The 13,095-nt window shown below is 40.1% G+C and overlaps 1 protein-coding gene across 2 annotated transcripts in view; it reads left to right on the top strand.

Annotated features, from left to right (window-relative positions):
* Positions 1 to 12,871, top strand: part of LOC139744910 (leucine-rich repeat-containing protein 61-like) — a 39,084-nt gene extending 26,213 nt beyond the window's left edge. For both annotated transcript variants that reach the window (XM_071655324.1, XM_071655325.1), the window contains exon 4: positions 11,935 to 12,871. In XM_071655324.1, the coding sequence (XP_071511425.1) occupies positions 11,935 to 11,996 (62 nt within the window). In that variant the 3' untranslated portion in view covers positions 11,997 to 12,871. The remainder of the gene's footprint in view (positions 1 to 11,934) is intronic.
* Positions 12,872 to 13,095: the final 224 nt, after the last annotated feature.

Below are 13,095 nucleotides of genomic sequence, written 5' to 3'. Positions count from 1 at the left end.
TCACTCCTAGGAACTTGGTTGAATGTTTCTCAGCAATGTTTATATCATCAATAAAAATACTTTGAGGAAGGGTGGGTTGGGATTGCAACGTATGAAAGTGTATAAAACATGTCTTATTAATATTCAATGAAAGCTTATTACTTCTAAACCATTTCGAGATGTTGCTTAATTCCGTATTTAATGTATCAACCAGTGCAGGGAGGTGAGAGGAAAAGGAGTGGGCACTGGATTAGTGTCTTTTGAACCATCCTCGGAGCCGCATTCCCCAAGAGACCACTCCACTAACTAGATTACTGCCGCTTGGCCGCACAGTGCACATGCGCAATCCTTGTCAACAGGCTGGTGGGTCTCGCCCCTCCCTGGCCAGAACCTGGATTACTCCACGTGGTACTGGTGGGTGGTGTATACTGGTGCATTACCCATTGCTGTGCCTGCAAACAACACTGGTGCATTGTGATGTGCAGTGAACTGATTGCATTGTCACATTTTGAATTTTGCAGCTAGTATTCAAGGTATTATAATTTATGTGCATTTACATGTCCATGTACTATAAGATTTCTTGGGAACAAATGTACTTTGCATGCTATTATGGTGAAATAACTTTTACATGAAATGGAAACAAATGAACACAGACTTAAAAACATTTAATAATAATGATTAGCAGCACCAATAATAATATACTGATTGTAAGAATATGAAGGAAACATGAACAGCTGAGTAGTGGAACACAGGCCCTAATAATGTCTGATGATAATTATAATTTTAACACCAAGCTAGCACAGAAAATACCAACCACAACAGCAACAACCATCATAAAAATACCCATTCAGCTTTCAAATAAGAATAAAACAAAAACAGAGAGACAGACAAAAAAAGCGCCATGGTGAATATCTTATCAGGCATACAGTGATACAGGACATGTGAGATAGTTCAGCTCTCACTGAACTCTCACATGTTTTCACCATACACCAGGCAAGGAGGCAAGTTATTTCACCAAGATTAGGTCCTATAGTAGTCTCCATCATGACCACTCTGTTGTAGATTCGAGCCCTCCTGCCTCAATATATCCCCAGCATATAACAAAAAAAACATTCAAATTGTGTTTTCATCCCCTGGAGAACTAAAATTGCTCTCAAAAATATGTTAGTGGGACCAGAAAAAACATGTCTTGGCGGATGTACGCAAGTTTCCCAAAAAATATGACAAGAGAACCAACACGAGCGAACAATGAAGTGATACATCAGACTAAAGAAAAACCCCAACATCTGCTGATCTACAGGTGAATTTCGTCAGCACTAGTCAGGATTTACACTTGACATTGCGTCGTAATTTGATTAAGACAAGAACAAAACAATGGCTATTGTTAAACAGTTACATTGTCAAAACTCAACTTCTTCTTGGCCGATTTTCATGATTTTTGTATCTATCGAGAGCTGAATTCTTAGACTAGCAGGTCCCAAGAGTATATGCCGTGTGAGCCTGCATAAAGAATGTAAAACCCTCATACACGTCCTTGTGAACACACACAAGTCAACTGGCCTGTCCATACTCCTAACGATAGAGGGCCAAATCACCGCGGCCCCGAGGATCGAACATCAAACAGCAGTGATAACGATCAGACTGACCTCGTTACGTAAGAGGTCGTTTACTTGTTCGTTGGGGCACTGATCCCTTGTAATCCTGTGTTGAGTGATAGGGAAAACCCTCAGGGCAGAGTGCCCACTCCTTTTTGTCTCACCTCCCTGACCAGTGTTACAATGTCCTTGTGGGAATAAAAAACATTGGTGTCGTCTGCAAATAAGATGAAATTTAAACGAGGAGAGGAGTTAATAATATCATTAATATAAATCAAAAAGAGTAGGGGCCCGAGGATAGATCCCTGAGGGACACCGCATGACACGTTAGAATATGTTGAGTGAGTGGATTTAAATGCAACATATTGTTTCGATGACTTAAATAACTTCTGAACCACGACAGAGTAGTCCCTCTCACACCATAATTATGTAATTTTTCAAGTAAAATGTCATGATCAATAGTGTCAAACGCTTTACTAAGATCCATAAAAACTCCAATTATGTGCTCCTTTTTAGTAAGCGCATCAATAATATTATCAACAGATTTAATTATAGCATAATCGGTAGAAAATCCTTTCCTAAAACCAAACTGATTCGCATTTAATATTTCATTATCAATCATGAACGAGTGGAGACGCTTGTAAACTACTTTTTCTAAAATTTTCGATATTGCAGGTAACAATTGCAGGTAGTTGATTACAACTGGCTGATTACAACATGGCTAAAGTACCAATAAAGCACAGAAATAGTGAAAATCCCCTCTTAGATATGCACCAGAACCCATAATTCTACTCTGAAAATAACAAAAAGTCCTTACCGTGGGAGCGGGGACACCCCCCTCCCACACCCACCCCCCCTCCACCTCGGTCGCTTCGCTCCCTCGCATGTGATTTTCAGGAAATTTGGACAGCTCCCTGTGGCATCTCTGATTGTGTGAAAATTATTTGCTTCAGAATGGTCTCATATTCAAGTAATGTGCAGTTTAATGTTTAATGGGCCGTTAACGATCGCCCCATCACTGTACAGGCATGCTAACCTGCAAACATTAAACTGCACATTACTTGAATATGAGACGATTCTGAAGCAAATAATGTTCACACAATAGATACAGTCAACCTCATGTAAGTTGACATAATCAGGACTGAGCAAAACACGTTGACTTACGCAAAAGTTGACTTTCGCGTAAGTCGACATTTTGTCGACTTATAAATTAAAACTAATTTCCCCTTTACAGAGTAAGATTTGGATCACGATGCGGATCGCTATCCAAATCTTACTCATTTTGCTGCCAAAATATGCCTACTGACATCAACAATAATGTTTTAGTTCATGCATAAATCTCGCGCGGATTACGAACGACATCGCACAATTCCCAAACCTCTAGAGAGATTTTGAGACCGCGGGATCGAAAACCTGGGCCCGTTTCCAGACACTTTACGTTTTAAAGTTGATTTGAAAAATCAAACGCAAATTCCCCAAATCGCATGCAACTTTACGATTTAAATTCAAGTGCGTTGCTGCAAAGATATGCGTGTGAATTTGTATGATTCTGTCGACATGATTTTTCAGTGCCGACTGAGTTGAAATATGTATGATTTTCCTTCTGGAAGTCGCTATATTTGTTTTACTGAAATTTCTATTGCCATACTCTGAAAATTAATTGTTCTTGCGCTCAGATTCGCAGCATTACCGCTCTGTACGGCGCGGGTCCGTCTGAAAAAAAGAAGAAGAAGAAGAAAAGTTTGTTAATCCGAAAACGACGTCTATTTTCGGATTAACTAACCTTCGTAAAAATAAACCTCTTTCCATTGTCGGACTAATTCAACTTTGGACTGAGATTTAAACCTTCTGCATAGCGAACTGTAACAGTAATTTGTTACCATTTTTTCATTGACATTTCGTGAAGCAGCATGCGTTTCGGTCATTTGAAACATGTAAATGTTGCGATGTCTTTCCCCTGCTAGTGCAGACTAAGTTCGGTCATGGGGAAAGTTCCGTTTGATATTTTAAATGTGCATACGAAATCAAAGATAATGCAAGTCTTCAACAATAGCGCACTTCCATAAATTTTTAGAGATGCGTTTAAACGCAGTTTCTAGTTTCGTACAAAATCCGCAGGTCTTTTCTGCAACGCTCTTGCATTTGAATACAGCGCCGAGTGTGATTTGATGGACTTGCATTTGATTTTTAGAGTTGTGTTTAAGTTTCCTACAATTTTCTAGTTTCGTATGATTATCAAACGCAAGTCCTTTCAGCGTTCCGTGTCATTTGATGGGCTTGCATTTGATTTTCAGAGTTACGTTTAATTGTCAATTTTTCGCAAGAAATAAACAATAATGTAAGTCTGTTCAACACTAACGCACTTCCGTAGATTTTTAGAGATGCGTTTACCCTGGTAAATGCAGTTTCTAGTTTCATACGAAAACCGCAAGTCTTTTCTGCAACGCTCATTGCATTTAAACACAGCGTTGCATGTGATATGATGGACTTGCATTTGATTTTTAGAGTTGCGTTTAAATGCAATTGAGTTTCACGTTCGTACAATCATTTTCTAGATTCATATCATTATCAAATGCAAAGATGCGTGTGATTTGATACACTTGCATTTTGATTTATTGAGTTGCATTTAATTATAGTTGCATTCGAATTAAGTTTCTAGAAATGGGCCCAGGTTTCTAACACCGCTTTGGAATAATTAACTTCAGAATATTTGGATTTAACGAAAAGGCCTATTACATGTTTGGATAATGAATATCTACTAGGACCTAGGTGTACAAAATGTATGCGTTTTGAGAACGTTTTCAGATAAACAAAATCATCCGTAACAAACATATTCCTCCAAGCTGCATGAACAACCATTTCTAAATAATGAGCGTGCACAGAGGTGTGATATTAAGTATATTTGACAAAATTGTGTACGTTACTGACTGTAATCACACAAAATATCTTTTTGATTTAGCCTATAAAGTAATTGTACATCCCAAAGTACAATGCATGTAATTTTAAACGAAACAAAAAGCGAGAAAAAAAAATGTTCAAGAACAATATTTCCCGTTGCACCCTCATTGGATCATGCAGCTTTAGCTCCACGTTTGCACCGTAAGTTTCATCACGCTGACTTGCACCAAACGATACACACAGACACAAACACCTACATGTAGTTCTCCAGTGTAAATGAGTGTATACCCTTTCTATTCAGGCATACAGGGGAAACTCGGTATAACGAACACTGCTATAACGAGATATCGGTTATAACGAGGAAATTTTCTCGGTCCCAAATTTCCTTCCACACAAGTCTATGTAAAATGCTACTCTTATAGCGAGATCGGCTATAACGAAATAACTGCTATAACGAGATAAATTTTGTGACTTCCAAACAAAGAAAAACATAGTCAATCAAACCTGCTATAGCGAGGTAAAGCAAAATGCCTTCGGTAAAGCTTTACTTCGCCTGTGCTATCATCTTCCGAGATTGTAAAGCTTGATGCGCCAAAAACTGTCTTGCACACACATAATCATTAAGCACTCCAGCTAGCACTGCGTGTTGTACGTGTGAAGTGTGTGTGTGCACGCACACTGATACATGCAGAAGGTTTAATGTAGTGGGACGGCCATATGTATACATGACATCATCATGACGTTTAGCAGGTGTGAGGAAATCTGATGCTGTGATTGGCCTTCTACTTAGGGAATTCCCCGTCTTCACACACACGCAGTCATAATGTACATACAGAATGTGTCACATACACACACAGCATTGTGCAGACCATTATTCAAGCATTCCACACAACACACACCCATACGATAACCACATACCAATCCACAGACGATCTTGTATTGATACAATCGCAAGCTATATAAATTTACAAATTCAAACATCTACAATTAATAAGAAACACATTCTTGATATTGGATTTTCTTGGCGAAAAACATCTTCTTACCCATAAAGGTGAGTAATTCCCTCACACACAATATCAAGTTATCAGTATTGATTGAAATATGATGGGTAGTCCCACATGTGCAAATTAATGTCTTTATTTTATGCCTTCTTTTATGCCTACTGATATAACGAGATATCGGCTATAACGAGGAAAATGACTCGGTCCCGACCATCTCGTTATATCGAGTTTCCACTGTACAAGACAATGGATGCATGGCGCGAACGCTACCTCGCCGTACACTGGCAAATTATAGCGAGAAGAAATGCGAATCGGAGCAGGAAAACAATTCTTTTTCAGGGAACTGCGATAGGAATATGAGCGAAAAATTATGTCGGCTTAGACGAGGGAATTAAAATGCATTTCAGCTCAGTTGGCACTGAAAAATCATGTCGACTTAGGCGAGTTGTCGACTTATAAATGTCGACTAATACGAGGAAATTTTCAAAGAATAACAAAGGCAAAAATCAGAACTTTTTTATCGTGTCGACTTACCTAAAGCGAGTTGTCGACTTAATGCGATGTCGACTCAAGCGAGGTTTACTGTATATAATGTACTCTTAAATGAATCCCAAAGGGATTGGAACAATCATCCCCCAGCATTCCCACTGATTCCCACTGATCAGCTATTAGCCATACCCTTTAAGCATTGTGTGGACACAATAATTATAACTCTGACTCCCCAGAGCTTCCGGGCCAATCTCCCAAATGTAATTACAGTGCTCTCATACTGGGGTCATGGTGAAATTAAATTTCTGTGCTTTAATCATTGATCATTGAGTGGGATTCTTATACTGTAAAAGTACAAATTTTCCCATGCAGGGGGGGGGGGTGCAAGAGCTAATGCAGCTACAGAGAAGAAACTTCTTGAAATGTGTGGAACACCAGCCCCTAATGAATAGAGACACCCAGCAGCACTGTGTACGTCGGTTGTACAAGTGTATAACTAGCTAAGTATGCTCTTTCTTGAAGTCTATCATTAATGGCCTGTATCACCCAACCCACGAAATTGCCATCAGGTAACTTTTTTTTTTTTTTTTTGGGGGGGGGGGTAAAAGTCAAATACTGAAAGTCAGAGGAGATTTTCCGTTTTAGATAATTTGGTGGGTTTTGATGTCAGCTGCCATCTTAGGAATGAAATGAAAACTATTATATGTACATGTAATGCAAAACAGTTACATTTTCATTCTTGAAAGGCAGGAAAAAAGCTGCTGAAAACTGCCATCCAAATAGAAATGTCCATTACCGCGCAATGCGATTGTATCCCCCGGCACTAGAGAGGGCACTTAAACTATCCACCAACAATATGACCTTTGACCCTATAAAAGACAGAACACTGGGAGTGGCACATCCAAAATCTATAGGATCTATATATCTATAGATTGTCTCAAAATCTGTCTTATAATCTCGGGGATGATAGAGTTATTTTCTAATCTGTAACTCTACATGTGATAGATGGGATTTTTCTGCAAAGCAGCCCAATGCTGGGCCGCTAATGCCAAATGACGAAATTGTGGAAAATATCCATGGATGAAAGATGTGACGTGGGTGAAGTTCCCAACAGACAAAGTTCAGCGGAGAGTGTGGAAATGTTCGATATCAGTATCGAACATTTTATCTGAGTGAGCTTTACTTACCTATTCATTTAACATTTGCCGTTCTGATGCCAGTCAGAATCAACCCCTGGCAGCTAAAAAAGTTCTTCGAACTCTGGTTGCCCTGGCAACCACTTGGGAGCCCCATTCCCGTGCTGTATATAAGACCCTGCACGCACACACGCTTCCTCTTTCAAGCTGGTGCTTAGGTCATTACCACAGAGCGGAGATGGAGGATGGGGTCCCATAGGTAAGTAAAGCTCACTTGTAGATAAAATGTTTGATACCAAGCATACATATTTGCTTCATCTAGCTTTACTTACCTATTCATTTAATATTTGCCAGATTCTTACAGAAGGCAATTGGAGGTGGGTCTGTGGTGAGTTTTATTGTATTATCCTCTTGAGTGGTTGTGAAGCGACACTAAAGGATTGGATACTGTGAATCACTTGGTTATCAGGGCAACACGCGTCCAGGGCAAGATTCATTTTCTGTTCGGGCAGGAAAGGACTGCTGACGCAAATGCAACCTCCTTCGTAATGACATCAGAGAGATAACATGATGTGAAAGTATTAGGGTTATGCCAGTAAGCTGCTTTCAAAATATCTTCAAGGGGAATTCCCTGGAGAAAGGGCCCATGAGGATGCCATACCTCGAGTATCGTGGGCATGGACTAGAGGTGAGAGTGTGGTAGATTCTCTGCTAGATTTAATAACCTGGACTATCCACCGTGAGATCGTATTTGGGGAAACAGCACCATGAGGAGAATTAACACTTACAAACAATTGGTCAGAAGTGCGAAGAGACTCAGATTTGTGTATGTACCACTTAAGAGATCTCACTGGATACCACAATTTGTCATGCTGTACAGATAAATGGGTTTCTAGTGACGGAATGAAGATTTCATTCAGAGAGGAACTCATTGTTTGATTCTTTGCCACAAATTTGGCATTGGGTATAAGTCTGACTCCATTCAGTTCAGTTCCGATCCAGTTCAGATCCTGACAGAAAATGGGCTTCGTTGCACTACTCCCTTCCAGACAGGGTGAGTCAGCCTTGAGCTGTGGGCAGTATTTGGTAATGAATTCTGCTAAGACAACATCCTTTTTTGCTGCTAGATGTTCTGCATCAAGCTGTGCAGAATCTTGTGTAGTCATTACGCTGTCGATGTTATCTGACCTGATACCCCCATCTCACTAGACGGCGATTCTGCAATGATCATCAAAAATCGATAAAGCGTGGCAGATCATGGCTTGATCGCTTTAAATCTTTTCCATCTTGAGCAGTTCAGAAGCGCGGAGGGTCGCCACCGTCGCCATGGTCAGCGACCTCGCTATGGAAGTTTTGAACATGTCCAGAACTTCCTTAGCGAGGTCGCCGTGGTTTTAGAGCGTATCACAATCGCCTCATGAGCACATTAAAAGGGCCACATTCGTAACTCTGACGGGATAGCAATGCGTTAGGCCTAACTTAACCCTAAAAAGACTGGGGGGGGGCCTAAAAGGCCCCCCCCTCGACATTTCGCGCGATTACTCAGCAACACACAATGCTCTCGCCGCGATGCTCTATGACTTTTTTCTTTCGAGTTTCCCGCACATTTTGACACCAAATTTGTGACGCCCGGGGGTACAGTTCTGAAGTTACATAACTTTTTGTACATGCATGTGAGACCGAAAATGGCTCAAAAATGTGATTTTGTGTACAAAGTCAATACAAATTGAGTTTTATCACATGGTTCATATAAATATGCTTATTTTTACTCTCAATGGCTAAAATCAATTTGTTTTAGTAGTATTATGCTTCAAAAAGGGTCTGCCACAAATTTTGCTGAAAAAAACAACAAAAACAAAAGGTCGAAAAAACAATGAAATACATAAGAAATTCATAAAACAATAAAATAAATAAGAAAAAAATTTTGATACCGAATTTTTTTTCAAGTACATTTGCTCAGAATGCTACAAAGAATATCTAGACCAAAAATGAGCACTTTTGGAGCTTTATTTACTGATTTAGATAAAAAAGTCTGATTTCTCGCGTAAATTAGCATAATTAATCAAAATAAAATAAAAGAAGACTATTTCGGAAAATTTAAATATACGATCTTGTAGATTACATCGCACACTACCATTGTACAAATTTCCGCGGCGATCACGCAATCCACGGCTGAGATCTTAAGGGGGGGCCCTTTAGGCCCCCCCCCAGTCTTTCGAGCTACCAAAATAGCCCAGTCTTTTTAGGGTTAAGCGCATCAAAAGCGGCCCCAATCGCCCATGAAAATTACCACTTTTACAGTATTACGTAACATTAACCAACCATGAACGAAAAAAAGTGATGCACAGACCAGGAAGGTGGACATGGAGAAAAGTGTATAAAATTCACTTTCCCATGTACACTCAGTTTGAATCTACTCTGTTTATTAAATTGTTTGTTTGTCATATACCATTGCAAGTCAATGAAAGTAAATTATGTTGTAATCTTTTCAAATATATCTTCATGAAATTGTCTCATTGTAGGATATGATTTGTAGTTTGCTCGTAAGCCAGTTCCTTAATATACCCATTTTACCCTTATAATTGAATGGATGACTTAACTAATAGTGCAATTTTACATTAAACTGGTGTGTTCTAGAATGCTAAGATGTAAGGGTAAAACCATATTCTGCATATCCATGTTGGTTTGACACTGACATCTGCCTGAATAAATTAAATCATGAAAACCATTTAATACTCCAATCGAGATTGTAACATGAGCCAGGTGTAAACGTATCACTGTCGCTCCGATCGTATCACTGTTGTAGCGAGGTCTTGATAAACGTACAAATATAGCAGTATGATTGCTTAGATTGCAGAAGCACCGTGTCTCGGCTTGGAAAAGCAGCAAAAACATGGCAGCGTCGTAGCATTATCATGGCACTATCGCCTACAGCGCAGGTTGAGCATAGAGAAACTGTAGTGTAATCGCCTTGGAGGCCAAAAATGGAGACGGACGGCGATCATGCCACGATTTGTTAAATCGTCACAGATCGCCATGGTCGCCTTCCTAGTGAGATTGGGGCCTAACAGACCCGTGATATTTAGACTTAGTATATGATGAATGAGAGGCTGATCAACTGAAATCCCCAACAGCCCAGCTTCTTAATCGGCCAGCAACGCGAGGGCGATGATAACTATATTCTTCATCAGAAATATCTGTCAGATGAATGGAGGCTGTTAGTAGTTGTGAACGAGCTTGATTGTATGAACGCGCCCCGATATCGGCAGTTTCACGGTGCTGGAAAGTTGCCCCATCCCCTATGTGGCTTCACGATTTTCTGTATGATGTCAGGTTTTCCACATCAACGTTTATCTACCTCGCTTGAGTTGGCAAAATTTACAAGGCTGACGAGGCTGAGGCAAGACTGGAGCCCGCAAAACAGTGCATGGTGCTGTATTACGGGGGCCTGTCATATCACCTGCCTGTGTGGGTAGGGCCGCCATTACTTCATGCATGAGAGTGCTTGTGCAGGAGTTCAATTTGAAAAAGCCTTTGGAACCTGGAGTATCCTCGGCCCGTGCGGAGAGGGTTCCTGAGCTTTGGATATGAATCACCTCTTGAAGTGCCTGTAGAATCATGTTACACGCGGCTGTCAGGTCTACAGCGAGAGTTTTATTCTTCGTGTTTGTTGCCAGTTGCGACGTTCGTAGCTTTGTGCTATGTACTGCAGGAAAGGCAGGAGGTTTGTCTGCGGCCTCATTCCTCGCCACGACTGTGGAGGCGGGAGTTTTACCCACGGCCTTATGCACAGTTGTTTTCTTTTTTGATTTGGTCGGTGGTTTCAAAGTATTCATGGTGGCTTTCCTGCCCTTCGTAATCTGTTGAGACAGCATTTTCGCTACTGTATTGGGGGACCTTGGTATCATACTTCTGACTAATTCGGTCTTTTCTTTCCGTCCCCACTAATGCTGTTTGGTCTACGTATCACCCACTCCACGTGACAAGACGGCGTGGTCGGGGGAGACTTGCTCGATTTGCCATCTTGTTTAGGCAGTTTGACTACCAATCACACAGAGCCCTTATAAGGCCTATAAGATGTAGTCAGTAATTCAACAGATAATATAGACGAACTAGCGTTTCAGGGGTTTGAAATAGTCTTGCTAATATTCATAAACTGACAGCGTAATCAAATCGAATAAGGATATATCTTATCTCAACTGTCAGAGATCTGCTGGGGAGATCCGAGATCTTGGAAAGAGACTTCATGAACTTGCTGTGCCCTCATTTCCGCCGGCCCTGTTTGTTCGAGGTCAAAATAATTGCAATGTACCTGCATATCAAGATTGTCCCTCAACAGTGCACCTACTGCAAGTTCAATCACATACATTTTTATAAATTTCCAAGTACCGACCAATTGCTCTCTTAACCAATTTTGTCATACAAAGAAACTCACGTCATGTAAAGGAATGTGCATTTATACCTGCTCAGCACTTTTTTTTTTTTTTTGGGGGGGGGGTGTACTGTAGCATGAAACCTTCAAATATGTCATTTCAGTTTCAGTTTCTTGCCAGTCATGTGAAACTGTCATCTCATATTGTCAAGATGTACATGTACTGTAGACCTATCGGGAGATTAATGTGACATACATTTGCATTGTTGTAGCGGAGGCTTGCCAACTGTCATAGGGACATTTCTAGTTTCAGTGTTTGTCATTGTTGATGTTATTATTATTTTTTTATTTTTTTTTTGAGGGGGGGGGGGGGTACAGCCGTGATATCTAGTCATGATACCAGGGCATGTCTAGCATTTCCAAAATGTCTCCTTGTTTTTATCTCCCTTATGTGTATTTTACAGACTTAATACTTGACTGTCGGCAACTTGGAAATTCAGCGCTGCACAGGATCCAGAAATCATGACAAAGGTCCATGTTGTCACTCATTTGCCAGGTGGTGAAGTGCATTTGACTGACTCTATTATCATGGCATCCACAAGCAATGACTGCTTTCCTCCACTGTCATTGTGCATTCTTCAATGATACTTACAGTTGTAGGCCTCAGTTTAACGTTGGCTAGCAAGCATAAAGAACAATAAGAAAGATGAGAAAAGATTATGAAAGGGCTGAGATTAGGAAAGACTTTGTTGGCATACTGAATGAGCTGTGTTTCACCAGGATTTACTTTTTTGGAGTTTCGCAAAACACAGTTGGACCGCACATTTAAACACATTTGAAAATGTCACCATGTGCTAAGGTTATAGCGCTCTTATGAAGGCTATTGTATCAATTCACCAAAACAACATCTCACAAAAATATCTGTGACCTCATTCGCGAAAATGTCTGTCGGCCTATACGAAAATAACAGCATTTGATATACAGTATACAATGTAGCTCATACATGTGTAGTTGATGCCTGTTTCTATGTGTGTAGAGTTCATTCAACCTTCATCGTTGCATACAGTCAGGTAGTCACGATGGAGCAGAGCATGTCAAGTCAACAATTTTCACTTGTTATAAATAGCAGCAAATTCTGTGAGTTTGAGCCGAACTCTTGCCTCTACAGTGTAAGTACACGTTTGTATCTCTTTGCCACTTTGAACTGGACCATTCTGCAGAGATTTGATACCTTGAAAGGCATTTAGCTTGGTTGTAGAATGACTCCCCTCTATGATGCCATGTTCTCTCTTTGTGACAATATACAGCGTGTCCCAGAAAAAACGAAACTGAGTTTCATTGCAATTTTTTGCGATCATAATCATATGTTTCTTTTATCAGATATGCATGAATGGAAAGATTTACTTCTCTTCTTTCATTTGATGCACAACTCATTGTTCATAATTCATGCATGGCTGAGTGAGAACAATAGAAAGTAATGCTACTGAATTTTCATTTGCACAAGCAAATGGCGACTTTGGATGAGTTTTTAAGGCTTTTTCGGCAATCCTTTGTAAAAAATGAAATCATGGCCTTAATATCCATTCTTTTTCCTTTCAAATTATATCTCATGCATGAAAAATGAT

This window comes from Diadema antillarum, unplaced genomic scaffold (assembly GCF_040938485.1).
Source record: "Diadema antillarum isolate AM-2024a unplaced genomic scaffold, OU_Dant_1.0 seq00001218_RagTag, whole genome shotgun sequence".
Lineage (NCBI taxonomy): Eukaryota > Metazoa > Echinodermata > Echinoidea > Diadematoida > Diadematidae > Diadema > Diadema antillarum.
Note: the sequence above shows the minus strand (reverse complement) of the source record. Positions and strands in the feature narration are given on the sequence as shown.